At 43.6% G+C, this 23,222-nt stretch overlaps 1 protein-coding gene and 1 pseudogene across 1 annotated transcript in view; one reads left to right on the plus strand and one right to left on the minus strand.

Moving 5' to 3' along the window:
- Positions 1 to 457: 457 nt before the first annotated feature.
- Positions 458 to 575, minus strand: LOC126186136 (5S ribosomal RNA; annotated as a pseudogene).
- Positions 576 to 2,164: 1,589 nt separating this feature from the next.
- Positions 2,165 to 23,222, plus strand: part of LOC126183873 (D-beta-hydroxybutyrate dehydrogenase, mitochondrial-like) — a 261,931-nt gene continuing 240,873 nt past the window's right edge. The window contains exon 1 of the mRNA XM_049926167.1: positions 2,165 to 2,364. Within this exon, the coding sequence (XP_049782124.1) occupies positions 2,173 to 2,364 (192 nt within the window). The 5' untranslated portion in view covers positions 2,165 to 2,172. The remainder of the gene's footprint in view (positions 2,365 to 23,222) is intronic.

Here is a 23,222-nt window from a genome sequence, read left to right on the forward strand (position 1 = left end):
GAGAATAGCAGCCTGCATTGCTGCGAAAGGTGGATATACACTGTACTAGTGCCGACATTGTGCATGCTCTGTTGCCTGTGTCTATGTGCCTGTGGTTCTGTCAGTGTGATCATGTGATGTATCTGACCCCAGGAATGTGTCAATAAAGTTTCCCCTTCCTGGGACAATGAATTCACGGTGTTCTTATTTCAATTTCCAGGAGTGTAGTTTTAGTCTATTGTGGGCTTGCTGTTAGATGGTAAGTAAGTGAGGTTTCCACATTAGCTGGCGGTCTAACGTTACTGAACTAAACTAAACTAAACTCTGTCCGAACAGGCCTCGGAACGCCCGACGGCACCGACCGGCCATCTCGTCATCCTCACCGGAGGGGCACGCGGGCTCTACACGAGACCGGAGCCGCTACTTCTCAGTCGAGTAGCTCCTCAGCTCGCTTCACGAAGGCCGAGTGCACCCCGCGTGCCGACAGCGCTCGGCAGACCGGACGGTCAGCCGTCCGAATTCTAGCCCAGCCCGACAGCGCTTAACTTCGGCGATCTGACGGGAACCGGTGTTACCACTGTGGCGGGGCCGTTGGCGGTCGGAGGTTAGTCCGGGGTATTTTAGTGTATTAGTTAGACGGCTGCGACGGTCGTAAACGGCGAGGTAGAAGTCACAGAAATGGAAGGTGCCGTTTGTGCGACCCTCAATTATTGCCTAGGTTTTGGAGGGGTTAACTTAACGAGACATCGGTTACACCAGACGATAACCTGACTGAGGTGGATTTAGAGAGATCGTCGGGATTTCTGGAGTGTAGGACAGAAGGCGAGGAAAGTAGTTTCATCAGGATAGTGGAGGAGGTGGCTGGCAGGAGGTGGCTCGGGCATACCGGCAGTGTATCAGAGGTAAAGGAGACGGGAGAGGAGAGAACTTTCGGGTACTCCTGCAGTGGGGAGGGAGGTAGGGAAATGGTGTCGTCTACAATAAGATGGACGATTAGTGAGAAGGAGTGAAAAAGGTGGACGTAGTCGATCGGAAGTACACGAGTCTGGAATTTGAAAAGGAGACTGGAATGCCGTACACTGTCTTACGCTTTCTGTAGGTCGAGGGAGACAGAGATGGCGGATTTGAGCTGTCGGGATAGGAGATGGGTGAGGTTGAGGAGTTCACCGTCAAACAGCTCCGCCTTTTTTTTTTTTTCCTTTATTGAATTTCAATTTCCCCCGAAGGGGGCGGGCTGGCAGCAGCTTAGTACGCCGCTCTTCAGCCTACAGATTGTATGACAAAGATCAGGAGAACAAATAATAATAAAAAACAGGCGATAAAATCGGGGACTTAGAGAGTAACAAGGCGAAAAGAAATCGTGGAACTTAAAACAAACAACAGAGGGATGAGGATGCTAATAAAAATACATACGGAGCAGACAGGGAAAACAATAGACAATTAAAAAAACACGGCGACAGTCTGGATTCTGTTCGCAAAAGACATAAAATTCACACCCAGCGACAGCACGGTTTCTGTTCGCAACACGAGAAAGACAAACAACAGTGAATAGTCACTGGAACACTGCACGAAAAAGTTGGCAAATGTGACACCACAGTCGAGAGCAGGTGGGGGGAAACTGGACAGAAGAGGGGAAAACAAAAAAGGGGGGAAAGGAGAGTAAAAGCGCAGGGGGGGAACCGGGAAAGGAAGAGCTCCGCCTATACACTACCCTTTTATACTTCGTGTACGCTACGCTACCGACATCTGTACACGTATCTCACGACTTTTGTCACCTCAGTTTCACGCTACTATCCGGTGCCCCCTAGCGCAGACCGTCGCAACTTGCGCCAGCGAAGAGGGAAAGTCGACCGAATAATACGCGTGACACGTAATACCTCGACCGGTATCGAGTAAAGAATAAACTAATTCGGAGGCATTACTTTTCAGCAAGCCCTCGTAGCTGAGGTGAAACAGTTTTTTACTACACGGGAAGAAAGAAAAGTTTCGAAGCGACGGTGTACGTTATCGGTAGACGGAATAGGGCGAGAGACGGAATATTGATATAGGGCTGCGGACTGCGGAGCGAGAGCGGTGTATTTATAAGAGGGCGCACGGAGCAGGGCTCGGGGCGCAACGCGGCGCGGTGCCAGCGCGCCTGCGACCGGCCGGCGGGCTGCGGCCGCGGCTGCGGCTGCGGCGGCGGCAGACGCGATGGCGGGCGGCGAGCGGCCGTGGGACGTGTGGGAGCGGCTGGTGCCCGCGCTGCTCTTCTCGCACGCGGCCGCCGTGCTGGCGGCCTCGCTGCTCGGCCTGCTGGGGCTGGCGCACGTCTCCACCGCCGCGCTCTTCTTCTGGTTCGCCGCCGCCGCCCTCGGCTCCACTCTCGCCTATCACAACCTCAAGGTCAGCCCCGGCGATGCACTAGTCGTACACAGACCGGGCGTTTTTTCTCTTTTCTTTTCTTTCGTCGGCTTTCGCGATGTGCCCATTCGGCCATCTCGTCGGTGGAATGTCGGTAGTGACGATACGAACGTAAGGACGACGCGACACCCAGTCCCCGAGCAGAGAATGTCTCGGGAATCGAACACCCCGCTCCCTTCGCTCGGCAATCTGCAGCGCTGACCGCGCAGCTGACGAGGCAGCGGGGAGTTAGGCAGGGCTGTGATACTGGGTTTCGTGAACATCTCCACGCTGTCGTATCCTGTGCGTGACTCTTCGTCTCCGCGTAACGCGTTTGTTACAGTTTGAACGTGCTGCACTTCAGCAACTGTGCGTGCGAGAGCTCCGATGGACTGGAAATTACGGCCGACCAGTTGCAAGATACAGCTTTATAAAAGCTCGACCGCGGTTTCGACAGTTTTAAAAATGCCTTCTTCAGGAGGTATTGTATACACAGTCACATATTATCTACGTGAAATGTGGGAGTCGTTGACTCTGTCTAACACACGTGTGTATCATCCATTTAATCGTCGTGTAATTAAGTGGACAACACGCACCTGTACTAGACTGAATCACAGACTGGCGCTAATAACCGTAGCAGTTTTGCGCCCTAAAACCATAAAAAAAAAGAATCAAAGACGCCCACATTGGATACAGATAATATGTGATTCTACCTGCAATATCTTCTGAAGAAGATAGTATTAAAACTGTCTAAATCGTGCTCGAGGTTTAATAAACCTGTATTTTGCAACTGGTTGGCTGTTATTTCCTATCCTTTAAAGTTAATCCATTTGTAGCTTACCGTAGTGAAGCCTCTCTGTCGGTATACGACCTGTGCCGCCCACACTTCCCTCCGTCGCCAAATTGACGTTTCTTTGATGCCTCAGACGTTTCTTACCGGAAATCCCTTCGTTGTTAGGGTTCCGGTAGAAACGGAACTCTTACACAATTACTTTGTTCCCCGTCTGTTAAGACCCCTTTCTCTCAGGAAAGAGTAAAAGTATCGAGCTGAAATTTATGTCAAATATTAAGGTGCACGGTCGTTTGGTGGTGTAAAAATTTAAGCTTCTAAGTCAGTGAAGTCAAAAGATACGGCCTTTTACGTCACACATTTCGATACTCACTCATCAAAACGTACAGACCAACTATCTGTATACACATGTAAGTGTACCGAACCCTCCTACTCGCACTTGCCCGATTTTTTCAAGCTGTGCCGTAAATTTCTTTTTACCCTAATTTTCTGGATTCTTCCGCAACACCTCATTTCAAAAGGTTATATTCTCTTCTTTTCTGAACTGTTTTCCATCCAGGTTTTCTTCAATACAACGCTACACTCCTGACAAATACTTCAGAAAAGGTTTCCCAACACTTAAATTCAAAAATTTCTCTTTTTTTAAAAAAATTACTGTCTCGCTATTGCCAGTCTCTCCACTTCTGCCGTCGTCAGCTCTTACTTCCACAAACACCGAAATTCATTTACTACGTTTAGTGTCTCATTTCGTAATCTAATTTTCTCAGCGTCGCCCTATTTAAATCAACTACATTTCATTGTTGTAGCCTATTGCCCATGTTACTCAGTCAGCACACTGCAGAAGCTGCGAAGGGAACGGGGGGAAAATTCGGACAGAGAACTAAAGTCAGCGAGGAGAAATCAAATTAAAAAAAAACTTGCATAAACTACTGATTTTCCACGATAATATTCATGTTATGGTGCCTCGTGAACCAGGTTTCGCCTTTGTAGGCCATCCTCAAATAACTTAGGACTAAACAAATAGGTCACACAACATCAGCCTCAGTTTGTAGCTGTACAAAAATTGTTTTTCCAGAGATATGTCACCTTTTACGTCTATGTATGTATACAAAAACACAAGCATAATGAAATTCACGAAGAAACTATGAACATATAAATCTTATATTACTTCATGCTCAAAGATTAAAAGTATAAGAGTGTAAAGAAAGGTAATGTACTTGTTGTAAGTAGTATAACTGTCCCCCACTCACACTCCCCTCGGCCGGCCGGAGTGGCCGTGCGGTTCTAGGCGCTACAGTCTGGAGCTGGGCGACCGCTACGGTCGCAGGTTCGAATCCTGCCCCAGGCATGGATGTGTGCGATGTCCTTAGATTAGTTAGGTTTAATTAGTTCTAAGTTCTAGACGACTGATGACCTCAGAAGTTAAGTCGCATAGTGCTCAGGGCCAACCACACTCCCCTCTTCCCCCTTTTCCGGCCTATCCATTACATTCACCAGTTAGTTTGCCAATACTAGGCTATGGAAGTACTCACTTGCATACCGTTTTTGGCCAGTACTTTCTTATACTTTCCGTCTTAGACTGTAAAGTAATGTAAGGTTTTCTAGTTATTAGTTTCTTTGTCAATTAAAAAAAAAAAAACGGCTCTCACCACTATGAGACTTAACATCTGAGGTCATCAGTCCCCTAGACTTAGAACTACTTAAACCTAACTAACCTAAGGACATCACTCACGTTTATACCCGAGGCAGGATTCGAACCTGCGGCCGTAACAGCAGCGCGGTTCCGGATTGAAGCGATAAGAACCGATCGGCCACAGCGGCGGGCTTGTGATTTCATTACGCTTGTGTTTTTCTGTAGATATATAGTTGTAAAAGCCACATAATTTTGAAAAAAAAAACGATCTCTCTGATGTTGTGAGTACTCTCTACTTAGTCTTAAGTCACCTGAGGATGTCTCAGAAACCCGAAAGCCGGTTCGTAAATATTATTATGAAACTTCGACGCTGTGTTCCTCCATGTACCGACGGATATTCCACAAATATTCTGAAATTTGAACTTTGAGGTTTGTCGATGGCTTTGTAGTTCTGTCTGAGGTAGCAAAGTAGATCAGTAGAACGGCATGAATAACGTCTTGAAAAGAGGTTGTAAGATGAACGTCAACAAAAGTTAAACAAGAGTAATAGGATGGAGCCGGATTAAATCAAGCGATGCTGAGGGAATTAAATGAAGAAACGAGACACTAAAAGTAACAGATGAGTTTCGCTATTTGGGAAGCAAAATAACCAAGGATAACGGAAGTGAAGAAGATATAAAATGCAGATCGGAAACAGTGAGGACATGTTTCCTGCTCACATATATAACATGTACAACTTTGTTTCCTCCGTTTGCCGATAGGTGGCGACAATGGTAAGTAGCAGTCGAAAGAAACAGATCGCAGACGACAAGCAGTTAGCTTGGACTTCGGTCAACGTAACCCCATTCAAACATTAGTCGATTTGTGTCTGCATCATAAAGTTGTTCTTGATTGAAAATGTCAGCTTACGAGCCTAATTCTCGTCATTTGCGGGAGTCGTTACTGTTTTGTTTCAATATGAAGAAAACAGCGGCTGAGTCTCATCGAATGCTCTCAAGTACGTATGGTAAGGACGCTATTAGTGAAAGAACGTTTCGTGAGTGGTTTCAAAGCTTCAAGAGCGGTGACTTTAACGTCGTAGACCGGCATAGTGGTGGAAGAGAGAATGTTTTCGAAGATGCAGAATTGGAGACATTGCTGAGTGAAGACTCGCGTCAAACCCAAGAAGAATTGGCACGATTAGTGGGAGTGACACGGCAAGCCATTTCAAACCGTCTCAAGGCTATTGGCATGATTCAGAAAGAAGGAAATTGGGTCCCGTGTGAGCTGAAACCAAGAGACGTTGAACGGCGTTTGTATGTTTGTGAATAGTTGCTGTAGAGGCCAAAACGGAAGGGATTTCTGCATCGCATTATGACCGGGGACGAAAAATGGGTTCATTACGATAACACTAAACCCAAAAAAATCATGGGGATATCCCGGCCATGCTTCGAAGTCGACGGCCATATCGAATATTCACGGCTCCAAGATCATGCTCTGCATTTGGTGGGACCAGCTCGGCGTCGTGTACTATGAGGTGCTAAAACCAAGTGAAACAATCACAGGTGTTATCGAACGCAATTAATGCGTTTGAGCAGAGCATTAAAAGACAAACGTCCACAATACAGTGAGAGGCACGATAAAGTGATTTTGAGGCATGAAGACGCTCAACCCCACGTTGCACAATAGGTCAACACGTACTTGGAAACGTTAAAATGGGAAGTCCTACTCCACCCGCCGTGTTCTCCAGACATTGCTCCCTCTGACTATCACCTGTTTAGATCAATGGCACATGGCCTGGCTGACCAACACTTCCGATCTCATGAAGAAGTCACAAATTGGATTGCTTCAAAAGATGAACAATTTTTTCGACGGGGGATCCGTACACTGCCCGAAAGATGGGAGAAAGTAGTGGCCAGCGATGGAAAATACTTTGAATGATACATGTGTAACGAGTTTGTTTCATTAAAGCCTCAAATGTTGGGGAAAAACCGGCGGAAGCATAGTTGTACAACTTGTATTATCTCTCAAGTCTAAATCCCTTTTTCTCAACACCTACTAATCGTACGAGGATGAATGAGGTATCATTCGAAAGGTTTTTTTAAACAGATTCTGACATTGCATACCGATTTTTGCACTAAAACGTACTGTTTGTGGGGAATTTTAGCATAAAAGACACTTTTGATTAGCATAGGCGAAAGGGGCACCATGGATGCCCAGCTTCATACCTATACTTTACGCCGGCCTGTGTGGCCATGCGGTTCTAAGCGCTTCAATTTGGAACCGCGTGACCGCTACGGTCGCAGGTTCGAATCCTGCCTCGGGCATGGATGTGTGTGATGTCCTTAGGTTAGTTAGGTTTAAGTAGTTCTAAGTTCTAGGGGACTGATGACCACAGAAGTTAAGTCCCATAGTGCTCAGAGCCATTTGAACCATTTTTTTTATACTTTATGAAGCTAACTTATTAATCACGAATTAGGGACTCCATTTCCATATTACCCTAGTACAAATACCATTTTATGCACGTCGTATAAGTTTTCTTTTCTGAACGAATACACTTTTCTTGTGACTGTCATCTTAAATTGCGATTTACTTACTGCTGCTACGACCTAACGTGCTTACTGTAACTGAAAATGTTTGTCGAGCTAAAGTTACAAGTTATGTGGCCCTATTGACAGTCCCTGATCTCTGACCATTGAACAAGCCGAAGCCGGGATGAGTACTCCGAATGCAATGCGAGATACATTTTTGGACGCATGGAACTGTACACGGTGGGGCAAATAAACGTGGCCCCTGCGAACAGAGTTCCAAGGTACAAAGAAACACACAGAGGAAAGGAAATGCAGTACTAACCTGACTATAGCAGATGTTGAAAATAACCACCATTCATCTCTTGGCACTTTCGGTCCCTGGTCAGCAAGTTGGTGAAGGCGGAACGAAGCTGGAATGCTGGAATTGCCGCAGTCTCATCCGAAATGTTCTGCTGCAGTTCTTGAAGATTGGAGGGTTATTGCGATACACCTTCGACTTGAAGGCTTCCCACACAAAGTAGTCGCACACCCCGGCTAGGGCCACGACCACACTGACCTCTGTTAACAACTATGTTAGGCGCCAAGATTGTGTGATCACGTGGCGTTAGTATAGATGGTGTGCGCGTCGTTCGGTTCATTTTCAAATATGTTTTCTTCTTATTCCCACAACAACTTTTATACCAATTACTGCACTTATTCCAAATGATGTCGTTCTTTAAAAACTGCTAAAATTTCGCACGGATCCTGTCATGAAAGAAAAATCTGCTAACACTGAAGATAAATTTATTGTTCGTAATTCTTTTCTGAAGAACTCGTCTGGTGGGTAAGCTTGTACGTGGAGAATAAACAGAACAGACAAGAAGAGAATAGAAGCCTTACAAATGTGGTGCTCCAACAAAATACTGACGATTAGATGAATGAAGAAGTACTAAAAGGAATAGGGGAGAAAAGAAATTTATGACACGGATTTACTAAAAGAAGGGATCGGTTGATAGGGTACATTCTGACTCATCAACGAATAATTAATTTGCTAACGAGGAAAGCGCAGGTGTGTGGGCAGGAAGGGGGGAGGGTGTGGGGGTAAAACGTTGCACAGGGAGACCAAAACTTTGCTACAGTAAGCAGATTTAAGCGGATTTACGTTGCAATAGTTACGAAAAGGTAAGAAGGCTGGCACAAGATACAATATTGTGGTGAACTGCATCAAACCACTCTTCGGACTGAAGACAACAACGACAACAACAAATACCTGTACCATAAATGAACATCTATTTCTTTAGACGTGGCTTCACGTTTGCTAATTTTTTTGAATGACTCCATACCGTTTGAAACTGTTAATGTTTTGTTTTATATTTATTTATTTATTTGTGGACTATTGTGTGATTTCGGCGGTAGTTCATTTTCAAGCATCCCCCTAAAAGTTTTTGTAAATATGATAATCGTTCTTCAATTGATACATTATTAACTAACTGAAAGCAGTGAGTAAACAGAATACACATTGCACTAAGTGATCTAACTTACCAGATACGACTGTTGGCTACAAGATAATCAGAAACCTGTGATGCCAAATATTGCCCTACGGATCTCTTTGAAGTGTTGTCTGTGACGCGTGTGCTTAATCTTGTACTTCCAAGAGCAAATATATATATATATATATATATATATATATATATATATATATATATATATATATATATATATATATACAGGGTGAGTCACGTAACGTTACCGCTGGATATATTTCGTAAACCACATCAAATACTGACGAACCGATTCCACAGACCGAACGTGAGGAGAGGGGCTAGTGTAATTGTTTAATACAAACCATACAAAAATGCACTGAAGTATGTTTTTTAACACAAACCTACGTTTTTTTAAATGGAACCACGTTAGTTTTGTTAGCACATCTGAACATATAAAGAAATACGTAATCAGTGCCGTTTGTTGCATTGTAAAATGTTAATTACATCCGGAGATATTGTAACCTAAAGTTGACGCTTGAAACCTCCGACGTTCAGTTGCGTGTTGTAACAAACACGGGCCACGGTCGGCGAGCAGCATCTGCAGGGACATGTTTACGATGACGACCGTGTTTACGAGTGTGGCTGTAGTGCACTGTTGTGGTTTGGTCTAGCTGTCACAGTCTCCGCATGTAGCGCTTGTTGCTATTGTTATTCTGCATTCGTCTCCGCACGCAGACCAACTGTAGTACACCGTGTTACCAGACGTCTGTGATAGTGTAGTGTTGTAGGAACTGTGACCATGGTGTATTCGAACTCTGCAGGCGGAGATGATACTCATCAATGGCGAGTGTCGACGAAATGCAGCTGAAGCCTGCAGGGTGTATGCAGAACGGTACCCGGACAGAGAGCATCCAACGTGCCGCACATTGCAAAACATCTACCGCCAACTGTATGCAACAGGTATGATCGTAGCACGCAAACGGGTCCGTAACAGGCCCGTCACAGGAGAAGCGGGTGCAGTTGGTGTGTTAGCTGCTGTTGCCATGAACCCACACATGAGTACACGGGACATTGCGAGAGCCGGTGGACTGAGTCAAAGTAGTGTCATGCGCATACTGCATCGTCACCGCTTTCACCCGTTTCATGTGTCGCTACATCAGCAATTACATGGTGATGACTTTAATCATCGAGTGCAATTCTGTCAATGGGCATTAACAGAGAATGCGTTGCAGTTCTACCTGTTTACCGATGAAGCGGGTTTCACAAACCACGGGGCAGTGAATCTACGGAACATGCATTACTGGTCCGTGGACAATCCTCGCTGGCTCAGACAGGTAGAGCGACAGCGACCGTGGACTGTAAATGTATGGTGCGGAATCATTGGCGACCACCTCATTGGTCCTCACTTCATTGCAGGGGCCCAAACAGCTGCAACATACATCGCGTTTCTACAGAATGATCTGCCAACGTTGCTCGAAAATGTCCCACTGGAAACGCGTCGACGTATGTGGTATCAGCATGATGGTGCACGTGCACATTCCGCAATTAACACTAGGCTGACCCTTGACAGGATGTTCGACGGGCGTTTCATAGGACGTGGAGGACGCATAAATTGGCCAGCCCGTTCTCCTGATCTTACACCTCTGGACTTCTTTCTGTGGGGTACGTTAAAGGAGAATGTGTACCGTGATGTGCCTACAACCCCAGAGGATATGAAACAACGTATTGTGGCAGCCTGCGGCGACATTACACCAGATGTACTGCGGCGTGTACGACATTCATTACGCCAGAGATTGCAATTGTGTGCAGCAAATGATGGCCACCACATTGAACATCTATTGGCCTGACATGTCGGGACACAGTCTATTCCACTCCGTAATTGAAAACGGAAACCACGTGTGTACGTGTACCTCACCCCTCATGGTAATGTACATGTGCGTCAGTGAAAAAGACAAATAAAAAGGTGTTAGCATGTGGACGTAATGTCCTGTTCCAGTCTCTCCTGTACCTAAGGTCCATCACCGTTCCCTTTGGATCCCTACGTAATTCGGTGCTCTCCGATACACACGATCGAACAGCGGAGGAGTGGTACTCAAGCGTCAACTTTAGGTTACAGTATCTCCGGATGTAATTAGCATTTTACAATGCAACAAACGGCACTGATTACGTATTTGTTTGTATGTTCAGATGTGCTAACAAAACTAACGGGGTTTCATTTAAAAAAACGTAGGTTTGTGTTAAAAAACATACTTCCGTGCATTTTTTTATGGTTTGTATCTCGTTATCAGTCGCATCGTTTGCGATCGGCAACGACAGAGATAAACTGTAATTGTCGAGAAAGTCGTCTGCTTTGCTCTATATACACAAAAAAACAAATACACTCACACACACACTAAGCTTTCATGGTTTACATATTGTCTCAGAATTAAATTAAAAATAGTTCCTTCTCTGTGTTCGAGAGGATGGAAGCTCTAATCCCTACCTGGATGCTGCAGATTTGTGTGCTTCCCAAATGTGTTCAGTTAGTATCAGTTGCCTACTATGTCTGCTACAGACCTTTCAGATATCGTGTTTACAGTTGCACCATACGTCGCATCGTTCGGACGTCATACACCGACATCTTTAAATGGGACAATCTTTCCCTTGACTTTTGACCAGTCAGTTTAATACTACACTCCACACTGGACAGTCGGTGAATCCCTGTCTTAGTTCTATTGGAATCTTCTTTGCTATCTTCAAGCCTCTCATATTGTTAAATACTCTATTACCCATCGATATCCTCCTTCATATTTCCTCCACGCAGCTTCCATTATCTGCCACCAAGCCTCCCTGTTTCCATCTTAATAGCTTTATACTCAACGGTTTACGAAATTCAGCAGTTCGAAACCGCCAGGAATGTGAATGGAGCAAGTGTTGGTATATTAAAAGACCTTTACTTGTTGTGTTTTACAGTCAGTTTTCCTCCACAACTCATATTGAAAAAAAAAAATGCCAATTACAACGCCTTTTGCAGCTTGTATGGGCACGTGCTATGTTGCTGACGAAAGCTGTAGTCCACTTCCGACTGTAGAGCGTGCATGAACACTCAGTACGCGAGCGACAAATAATTTTCCTCGTTTGCACTTTCTGCGAGTAGATTTCAGTCTTTAACTAACCGTAAGAACCAAAAAAAAAAAAATGTTCAAATGTGTGTGAAATCTTATGGGACTTAACTGCTAACGTCATCAGTCCCTAAGCTTACACTCTACTTAACCTAAATTATCCTAAGGACAAACGCACACACCCATGACCATGCCCGAGGGAGGACTCGAACCTCCGCCGGGACCAGCCGCACAGTCGATCACTGCAGCGCCCGAGACCGCTCGGCTAATCCCGCGCGTCGTACGAACCACGTCTAATAGAGAAAAGTTGAATATCTCTGGTGCCTATAGATCAACTCCACCATGAGTCATCGAACGCCCATGATAAAAAGCTATTATGAAGACAAGACGTGACGATGTATAAACGCATATTCAGTTTTTGAGTCTCTTTAAAAATAATTATATAATGCGTTAAGGTGCTTTACGCTAGACTTAAGAACGTCAAGCACATAATATGTGTGTACCTGTGTGTGACGGATGACAGCATTTGTATGTTGGTACTTCATTGCAGAAGCATAGCCAGAATGGCTCCCTATTGGAAGACACCGACAAAATTCCGACTTTTATATCTTCTGGGTTGGTCTGAATCTTTACTGAATACCACGGTCAACGACCTTTTCTAATATTAGTGTCTCAGTAGAACGTTCGTCGGCTTGCTGGTAAAAATATCAAAGGTGCCTATTTTTATTAATTAGTTTTGTTACTTTTGTTCTTTTGATTAATTATTTTTATTAATTTTATTTACTAATTTATCAATTTTTATAAATTTAATTTAATTTATTAATTTAATCCATGCATTAATGTTTGTAGCTTTTCATCTTCATATGGCGTTTATGATTACGGAAATCCTGTACAGCATGTGCCACTTACGGCATGGTTCATTGCTACTAGCATTCATGTTAAGAGAAAAGTAATTTTGTAATTTAAAATGTCGATATATATCTATTTACAAGTTATTTTCCATTTCAGCCGTAACTTTCGTTGTAGAGTTCGTTTGATCTTATTGTTCTAATACACTTGTTATTTATTTATTGTTTCGCTGCAATCCTATCCATGCGTCAAATACTTCAACTTATGACTCTTACTCCTTTGTTGTTTATCTGTGTCGAATTTATCTTTTACGCCTCCTTTTATTGTCAAAATGGTCCTAAATACCACAGAATGTCCTCTCTCCACACTAGCAATGGTTGCGATAACTTCTGGCAAAATTTCATCTCACAGCTTATCCTTGAACGACTTCATTTCACATCTGATCAGTGCGATCTGTCATACCATAACATTCCATGTAAGACAGTGAACCCTTTTTTTTTATTCTGTCTCGATTTTCCCACATTTCATGTAATGCTGTACTTTTAGTGTGTAATTGAAGGGATTCTTCTTTACTCACGTTTCAGTATCTAAGGACATCAAGAAGATTGAACAAATATGTTTTACATAAAGGAGACTTTTTGGTGTGTGTAGAAAATCAAATAGCGCACAGATATTACTGAAAGGAATCAAAATGTCAGCTATGTACCATTTTTCGCACAAACCAATATTTACGACCCTACTGCTACTTTTCTAAATGTCACAAATGCCAAGTGGGACGAACATAAATGTGACCAATTCGTATGTAAAGTAGCACATTACACAGATTTCATGAAGCTGCTTCATCAAGGATGGCCAAGAATTCCGCATGTGTGCAGTGCTGTTTCACGCGTGCGGAGTTCTCTCGCCCGGCAATAAACTTCTGGCAGCAATACGCCATTCTCTCTGACCAGGAGCAGAGGGAAGCTGCAAACACGCCACATGTAGAGGGAAATGCAGTCACACAAGGAACGTTGAATGGCTTGCATGCGGCTTGATTTCATATTTCATGTTTCTCAAGAACCTAGATCACAAACAAAACAAGTTTTCAGTATCATTTAATTATTTTTGCTGGCTGGAGACAATAAAATTTCTACCTCGTACAAACAATCGTCATATGGGGAGATGCAAATCGTTTCGCACGTTTTAGGCACTCTGGTTGTCTCGTAGTAGTCACTTATCTAGTTTCTTCATAAGAAAGCTTTTCACACACATATATTTTGATCGAAATATTGTATCACGTTTGCTACATCATTGTGGAGATGTGGAAGCTCTTCCCGAAGGAAACAACGTAAAAGAATTTGTCTTTTAAACGGGAATTATACTGCAATCGATTAGTTCCATCTGCACATACGCAGAGGCGCTTTCAACTGAAGTGGCAAACAGTCTCGAAAACATCTCCAAAACAGATGTATCATTGGTAATGTCCTCAAAACTTTTAGAAAACTGTCGTTATAATTCTTTTTACGTCAAAATGAATCATTAAGAATTTTGAATTTTTTAACACCAGTAATCTTAGGGAAGAGGGCAGTGTTTTTTTTCAGAATTTGTCCTTTCTACATAGGCATTTTCTTTTTAAATACATTCCCACACAATCACAAATAAGTTGTTTCTTAACTTGAAAGTCTTACTGTCGGCAGTGTGCAGTCAAGTCCACTTCAAATGGAAGGTCTGCAATCCATTCCGTATGCACTGATTTTCGTTCTTACTTTTTTTTTCATTTCGCAAATTCAACAACAGCGGGTTTTAAATCGAAAACACGATCCAGGCACGCCAACTGACTTAACTAACGTGCTTTGTAGTAATGTATAATGTCTCCACACTGTCCATTTGTTTCCACCAAAAGCTATTGCAACTGACAGCATAATAATGAATCTCATTCAGAAAATTTGCTATTCGTGCTACCAGGTTCATCACGTTCTCCATATCTGTAAACTTAGCACAACGTGCTTCCTGGTGTGCAGAACAATGAATCCAATAAAACTCGTCTGTCGGTCGTTCTAATATTTTACTCATTCACCTTCAACTAAATACAGTATTGAAATTCTTTCTGAATAGTGTTGTTATGTCGTTCCACAACAAATTCGCCGTATTTGTAGAAGAGGTATTGAGGATTCTGATCCTTCTCTTCTGTCACTCCCATCCATTTTTGAAGGCTTGTGACGATAGACAGGCGGACTGTCTCTTTTTCGCAGACGCCACTGGACCTGTGAACTTCCTTCATACCGCTGATAAACAGCTCTGACACCCCGATTCTATCGAACTGAAGAAAGCCGTGTCAGCAGAAAGACGCCGCACCGCATTGCTAAAGAAAATGCGCGCTGTGCCAAGTACTTTCGGGAAGCACCGAGCAAAATCGAGATGTACCGAATAGTGCCAAGACAGGCCAGACTTCGGACCGCACGCGTATAGCACATTGTGCTGCATGCCGTCACCGACGCTGATACAAACGAGAGACAGCGAACGTAAAATGCACAATTAAGATATTTTTAAAAATATCGGGAATCCGATATATCGACATTTAAAAAAAGGTTGCAATATTATCTTTCGATATATGCAAAAAGGATCGATATACCGACTGAAAAGTTTCGACGTTTCTGTTCATAAAAATATTGGCTGCACACTGTAAATATACTGACGGTTTTAGAGCTGTATATTTAAGTATTGATTCATTATCAGGTATTCTATACATCAACAAGCTAGCAGCTTGCCTGTCCTCCTTAGCCGGCCGCGGTGGTCTAGCGGTTCTGGCGCTACAGTCCGGAACCGCGGGACTGCTACGGTCGCAGGTTCGAATCCTGCCTCGGGCATGGGTGTGTGTGATGTCCTTAGGTTAGTTAGGTTTAAGTAGTTCTAAGTTCTAGGGGACTTATGACCTAAGATGTTGAGTCCCATAGTGCTCAGAGCCATTTGAACCATTTTTTTGTCCTCCTTAGAACAACAATTGAAAGGGAAACGATGCACTTTCACGCTTGGCGATAAGCACTTTGCTAACAATGCTAACTGCATGTAAGTGGCAGAATAAAAGGTGTCCGATGGGTATAAGTAGTAAGACTTCTTCATATAGTGAAAGCAAAATTATGTCCTACTGCAATTTCAAAAGAACAACTTCAAATATTTACCGAAAATTGTGAAAAATATAATATAAAATAAAAATATCAGCGCTCGATATTGCCATTTTGATATCGATATATCGGGGGACGAAACATGGTCGATATATATATATATATATTTTATAAAAATATCTGTACATCGATACTGTATCAACAGCCCCAGAACTAAGCAAAAGAAGCCCTCAACGTACTTTCTCGAGGCTTGGCCGGTTGCACTAATTGGCAAATGTCGTCTCGTTATTGTGGACACTTTTCCTAGCCGGTCGGGGTGGCCGAGCGGTTCAAGGCGCTACAGTCTGGAACAGCGCGACCGCTACGGTAGCAAGTTCGAATCCTGCCTCGGGCATGGATGTGTGTCATATCCTTAGGTTAGTTAGGTTTAAGTGGTTCTAAGTACTAGGGGACTGATGACCTCAGAAGTTAAGTCCCATAGTGCTCAGAGCCATTTGAACCATTTTTGAACACTTTTCCTTGTGCCAGTCCGCCATGTATTGTCAACACGAACTGGGAAGTGAACTTCACGGCTGCTTGTTTTAACAAGCGCGCGCGGTTGCCTCTCCAGGCCAATTACTGACTAATCCGTTGGCCAAATAAAAAAACTGAAGAGGAATATCGTTTTAAAAATCGTCTGCCCTTCCTGTTGAAGCAAACACCCCTTTGGAAAATATATCTCAGTGTTGATACAAGATGATGAACTCAGTTTATGCCCCAAATGTAACCCCAGACAGTGAATCTGACCCATCAATGACGCTGTCTGACAGTGACGATCGAGTGCGGAGATGACTAACTTACACAGAGCAGAAGAAAATGGAGGGTGGGGGTTATTTGGAAGTAACACAAAGGTGTATCGAACTACGACATAAACTGCGAACGCCATTCAATATTGCCCCAAAGTGTAGTAAATTGTGCCTTATAGGCTCGATTTGTGCAGGGCTAGTGCTTTTGTCATCTGTTGCCTACACAGCGTAATAAACTGAAAATAGAAAGCTTGTGCGGTGGTCGCCAGAGAACATGAAGAACTGCATCAGCGTCACCTTACCTGGCTTGCTGAAACAAGTAAATGCAAACATGCGTAGCGTAGTCCCTGAACAAAATGCAGTGTAAGTGATTGAAGCACGTTTTGCGTGAACAAGGATCGTTCTCGAATGTGGAAGAAAGGTACACGTGGCAGAATTTGTGAACAAAGGAAATGTGTAACGTAATGAATTCGCGAACTCCAAATACAGGAGGGGGGGGGGGTTATAATTAAACTTTCGCTACTTCTGAGGATCCCCATGAAAAACGAGTGATCATAGAAGTGAAACTTTGTGGTAAAGTTTGTAAGGATATGCGGAAGAGAATTAACGAACAATTACTGATCGAAACACATTTTAATTTTCACATGAGAGGGTAATGCTGTTAATTGCATACCATGTTTAGGTACCAGGTTACAAAAATTGCTCAGTGTGACGACCATCTGTATCCACGACAGCCTGGAACCGTACATGAGACACCGTTTCACAATTGTTCCCAGCACTTTTCGAACAGTGGAGCCCGGAATATTCAACCGTCTTGACGCAGCTCGTGCACTGCTTGAAGATCAGGCATTACGTCCTGCATTCTCAGTCACAGCAACAGTAACTTCTTCAACAATTTGTTGCACAATTGGCCGCAGGTCTCTCCCAGGAGCAATTCCCAAATTACCAGTTAATTCTAACTTCCGAATCATATTCTTCAAGCCCAGTCTGGGAAGAGGACTTCTCCGTATTCTTTAATGCCTTGATAAGAGCAACAACACTATTGCTATTGATTTCATAAAGCAGCTTTACGAGTAATGTGCTGCTCACTTTGTCGTGATCCGTGTTGGCTGACCGCAACTTTAATGCTCACTGATGCTTGTGTTTCAACCGTATATTACGGTCTGAACACCATTCCTACAATGTGTGGTATGTGTGGTACCCATACAGTAAATAGCTTTCCGTCTACATTCGCTCAAGTAGACAGAGTTTAATTATAGCCGCCCTGTATAATTGTAATGTATATAGTTAACTCATGTAAGCCCTCCCTCAAATCTGTTGTGTTATACCTTCACAGATCTGATGATGGCGTCTCAGAGTGCTGAAACCGGTCATCTAACAAACGATTGAAGCGATCGTGGCTTTTCAATTATTTTAATGGAATATAGTCGAATGAAATCAGGCGATGCTGAGGGAATTAGATTAAGAAACGAGACACTTAAGACAGTAGATGAGTTTTGTTTTTTGAGCAGCAAAATGACTTACGATGGATGAAATAGAGAGGACGTAAAATGTAGACTGGCAATGGCAAGAAAGCTGCTTCTGAAGAAGGTAAACTCGCTAACTTGGAATAGAGATTTAAGTGTTAGGAAGCCTCTCCAGAAAGTATTTACATGAAGTGTAGCAACGAATGGAAGTGAAACATGGAAGATAAACAGTTTAGACAAGAAGAGAGCACAAGTTTTTGAAAGATGGTGCTGCAGAAGATACTGTAGATTAGATGGGTAGATCACGTACCTAATGAGGAGGTACTGAACAAATATGGGGAGAAAAAAAAGTGTGACACAACCTGTCGAGAAGGACACATTCTCCGACATGAAGGGGTAACTAATTTAGTGCTGAGGGAAATGTGGGCGGTAAAAATCGTAGAGGGAGACCAAGAGAGGATAAGTAAGCAGATTCAGAAGAATGTGGATTGTAGTAGTTATTCGGATATGACGAGGCTTGCACAGGATAGAGTAGCACGGAGAGCTACATCAAGCAAGTCTTCGGACTGAAGGTCACAACGAATGATTTACTGGATAACGTCGAAACCTTCAAGACGCTTTTCGCAAACGATGTTGTTATCTATGGGAAGTTTGCAGCACCAGATGACTGTTGCGAAACGCAGGAAGACCTGCGAATGATCGATGGTGGATGCACAGAGTGGCAGTTGACTTTGAACATAAATAAATATAACGTATGGCACGTACATGGCGGAAGAGACATCCTATTATTCGATTATGGTATTGGCAATAAACCTCTGGAAACAGTGACAGCCGTAAGATACGTCGAAGTAACCCTCTGGAGTGACATAGAGTGGCATGACCACATAAAAGTAATTAAAAAAACAGATATCAGTCTGAGATAATCTGTAAGAATATTACGGAAATGTTATTTATCCACCACAGAAGTGGCTTACAAAGCACATATACGACAGATTCTTGAGTACTGCTCACCAGAGAGAGTAGATCCAACGAAGAACGGCACGTTTCGTCACGGGCTCATTTAGTAAGACCGTTGAGTGTTACGGAAATACTCAACAAACTCCACTGACAGACGCGTTGTGTATTACAGGGAGGTTTACTGTCGAAATTCCAAGAGCCAGAAGCAAGTTGCAAGAAGAACCAGGCAACATTTTACTTCCCCCCACATACTTCTCGTTAACTGATCACGACGGTAAAATCAGAAAAATTAGAGCTCATACAAAGGTTTATCAGCAGCCGTTCTTTCCACTCATCATTCACTAATGGAACAGGGAAGAGAGAATTGATAGAAGTACCCTATGTCACACATAGTTAAGTTGGCTTGAGGGGTCTATCGGACAGTTAAAATTAAAGTGCAGCTACTCACGGCGGTCCAGTGTGGGCTTCAATTATCGTATGACAGCGAAACTTTGTAGATATGTTAATGAGGAACCACTTTTCACGGGAAAAAAAAAATTCCAATTTTGGCCACCAGGTTCAAATCTGGCGCTGTACAGCGTCTTGTCGACGTCTCTGGCGCTCTTATTGAACTAATTGTGTAAGCGGCGGTTAATAATAAAATCAGCTTATGCATTTCTCACTTGTTTGATGTTTCCTGTCCATGTCCAATTTCTAATCCATTACGTATAGAAACATTTATATACGTCTTTCTTGCATTCACAGCGCCAAATTTGCACCTGGTGGCCAAAATCGGAACTATTTTTTTTTTTTTTTTTTTTTTTTTGCATCATAAATCGTTTCTGCGTTATCACATTAGAATATGAGTCAGGTTTTGCTGCCATACGACAATTACAACCCACGCTGGACTTCTGTTAGTAACTGCACTTCAATTATAACCAATTCGTGCGTTTAGAAGAAGATGACAAGGTTTCCAGGTGAAGCGTTCGCTTCGTTCGTACCTCGCAGCTTCTGTGGCGTCGCGTGAAGTCATAAGCAGTGGTCGCGGGCTGAACGCATGCACTCTTGGCGAAATGCGGCACCACACGAATTATGCGACGTACTGCTCCGCGGATTTTATTGCCGGGTCCAATTTAGTTCTCTGCTCTGCTACACCACCAAATTGGTCTAAATGAGGGTCGTTATCCTCGCTTTTACCCACGAGACAGGGTTAGTCTTCTCACTGCTCAAATGTCATCCTTGGTCCGAGGTTCGAACCTCGCAAGCGTTAAATTTTACCGAGCGAGGTGGCGCAGTGGCTAGCACACTGGACTCGCATTCTGGAGCACAACAGTTCAAACCTGCGTCTGGCCGTCCTGACGTAAGTTTTCCGTGATTTCCCTAAATCGCTTGAGGCAAATGCTGGGATGATTCCTATGAAAGGGCACTGCCGACTTCCTTCCCCATCCTTCCCTAACCCGATGGGGTCGATGACCTCGCTGTTTGGTCCCCTCCCCACAAATCAATCAATCTGTCAAATTCGAATGGCTAGCTGGATGGTGTTCACAGAAGCCACAAAAATTGTTCGACAACAAGACCTCGGCATACAGTTATAAATTAGCCAATTACGAGGTTGGCATTTGGTCTGGATGTACCCCTGTCGTATCATATACTGAACGTACAATGAACCAGTCGTTTTAGCACTTCCGCTTCACAGCCGATACAGGGCAGTAATGAAAGCAAAATAGAGGGGTATTTTAACCCGTGTCATGGCAGCCAGTGCTCCAAAACATCATTATTCATAAAATTTGTGGTGTCTTTGGACCCTACGCTACTAAAATATTCCAGAAGTACTGTTTAGGAAATTTGATAACAAGAAAGTAGGCTGGATAGATACCAATTCAAAAACAGCTCTTCTGCAACATACAGGGTGTCCTTGAAATGTTGCGACAGATTTCGAGGGGTTGCAGAGGGTGTCTTGAGGAACAAATCGAGGATAGGAACACGTATCAGGAAATGTCATCCAACGACGCCACAGAGCGTCGAAATTATAGGCACTGGCTCCTGTCACTAGGCCAGTCCTTTGGCAGCAAACGCGACGGACCGTAGGCGGAGCGTCTTGTAATGTTGTTCGTTATAACAGAGTGGCACGATCCCCAGTGAAGAAGATGCGTAGACAGGCTTTGTCTTGGTAGATGAGGGCTTCAGACACGGGATTACATCAGCAGTTTACTTTTCTCCTGTATAATGAAAAACATTGGAGACTTTAGAGAACTGCAGAAGAAAAATAAGCTGCGGATGGAAACAGTGCCCGAAACCTTCACCCACCAAGGCAACAGACCCTCGCATTCATAGGAGACTAGGCCTTTCTACATTAACAGCTAGGTAGTGATTGACAGTATCCTGAAAATGGTCGTAGCACTCTGGTTGCAGCTTAGGGAGGTGAGGATGCAGGATTAGGTTTTTGGAAGGGGGGGGGGGGAAGGACGATGACGACAGTTTGCAGTTTGTGCTGCCTCTCACGACCACCTCCTCCTACCCCCCCCCCCTTTCGCCCCCTCAGAGCCAAATTTAGCTTGCCGTACCCCAACTTTCAACACGCCAACCATAATACTACTAATAATAATCATCACTATAATTTATTTATTTCCATCAGTGCTTAGTACACCGCTTTAACATAAATTCAGAAAAACGCAGCATTTGAAAATCATAAGTCCGATAATTAAAGAAGTACGTGCCCATGCAGTTGATTTACAAACTTAATAGCAAAAACTCTCACAACTTTGACATCAAAATGTATACCACACGACTCACTTTAGGCGGATTAGGGAAAAACCATGTCTTCAGCTCCAGGCGTGCAGAGCCAAATTCCGGCGGATGCTGCTATCTACATCCCTCTCTCTGTGTCCTATATGGGAACAAACTGCAGGGAACGATCGGCGAGAGCATAGGAGCGGAAAAGTTCATATGACCAGAAATGCGTTCCAAGAGAGACACACACACACTCGAAGGTGGAGATGCGAGATTTTTGACAGTGCAGGTTTGTAGGTTTCAGTGATTGAATGCACACATAGCAACACACCAGGCAAGTGGGAACGTTCTGGGTGTACTTTAGTTTTAGCTCCACGCTCAAGACGGCAGCAATGTCGTCCGAGACGGCTGCGCGATCACACGTAGGAGCTTGGGGGACTTATAATAAATATCGCCCAGAGGATCCCCCATCACACAGGCAGCCACATAACAAACAAAAGAATAAGACTGCGTACAGACATCGCAGTGCAAACAAATGAGACCGAAAAACACAACGACACTTGGTAAAACTGTAAACAGTAAGCTAACACAACCGACACGCTTAAAAAAATAAACGCCTATTGAAAATGAAGTATTTTAGTGAAATATATTTGCAAACGCCGAAAATTGGACCTCCTGGCGTACTCAGGACGAAGAGGTATAATTCGAGCACGATACATACCTGGCAGCAAGATTCCAAAACCTCGGAATCAGATTGGTTGGTTGGTTATTTCGGAGGAGCGGACCAAACAGCGAGGTCATCGGTCCGGCTGGGGACGGAAGTCGGGCGTGCCCTTTCAAAGGAACCATCCCGGCATTTGTCTGAAGCTATTAAGGGAAGTCACGGAAAACATAAATCAGAATTGCAGGACGCGGCTTTGAGCCGTCGCCCTCCCTAGTGTGAGTCCAGTGTGCCAACTCGCTCGGTCCGTGATCAGAATGAAACAGTAATTTAGCCTTACGAAACTTGCACCCCAAAAGTTATTTCGCACCTAACAATAAGAGAATAATGAGAAAACTATAATACATTAATATATATGGAAATATGTATAACACATTTATTATATACATACAATAAATACAGGGTGTTTAAAAAATGACCGGTATATTTGAAACGGCAATAAAAACTAAACGAGCAGCGATAGAAATACACCGTTTGTTGCAATATGCTTGGGACAACAGTACATTTTCAGGCGGACAAACTTTAGAAATTATAGTAGTTACAATTTTCAACAACAGATGGCGCTTCAAGTGATGTGAAAGATATAGAAGACAACGCAGTCTGTGGGTGCGCCATTCTGTACGTCGTCTTTCTGCTGTAAGCATGAGCTGTTCACAACGTGCAAGTGTGCTGTAGACAACATGGTTTATTCCTTAGAACAGAGGATTTTTCTGGTGTTGGAATTCCGCCGCCTAGAACACAGTGTTGTTGCAACAAGACGAAGTTTTCAACGGAGG

This window comes from Schistocerca cancellata, chromosome 4, assembly GCF_023864275.1.
Source record: "Schistocerca cancellata isolate TAMUIC-IGC-003103 chromosome 4, iqSchCanc2.1, whole genome shotgun sequence".
NCBI lineage: Eukaryota > Metazoa > Arthropoda > Insecta > Orthoptera > Acrididae > Schistocerca > Schistocerca cancellata.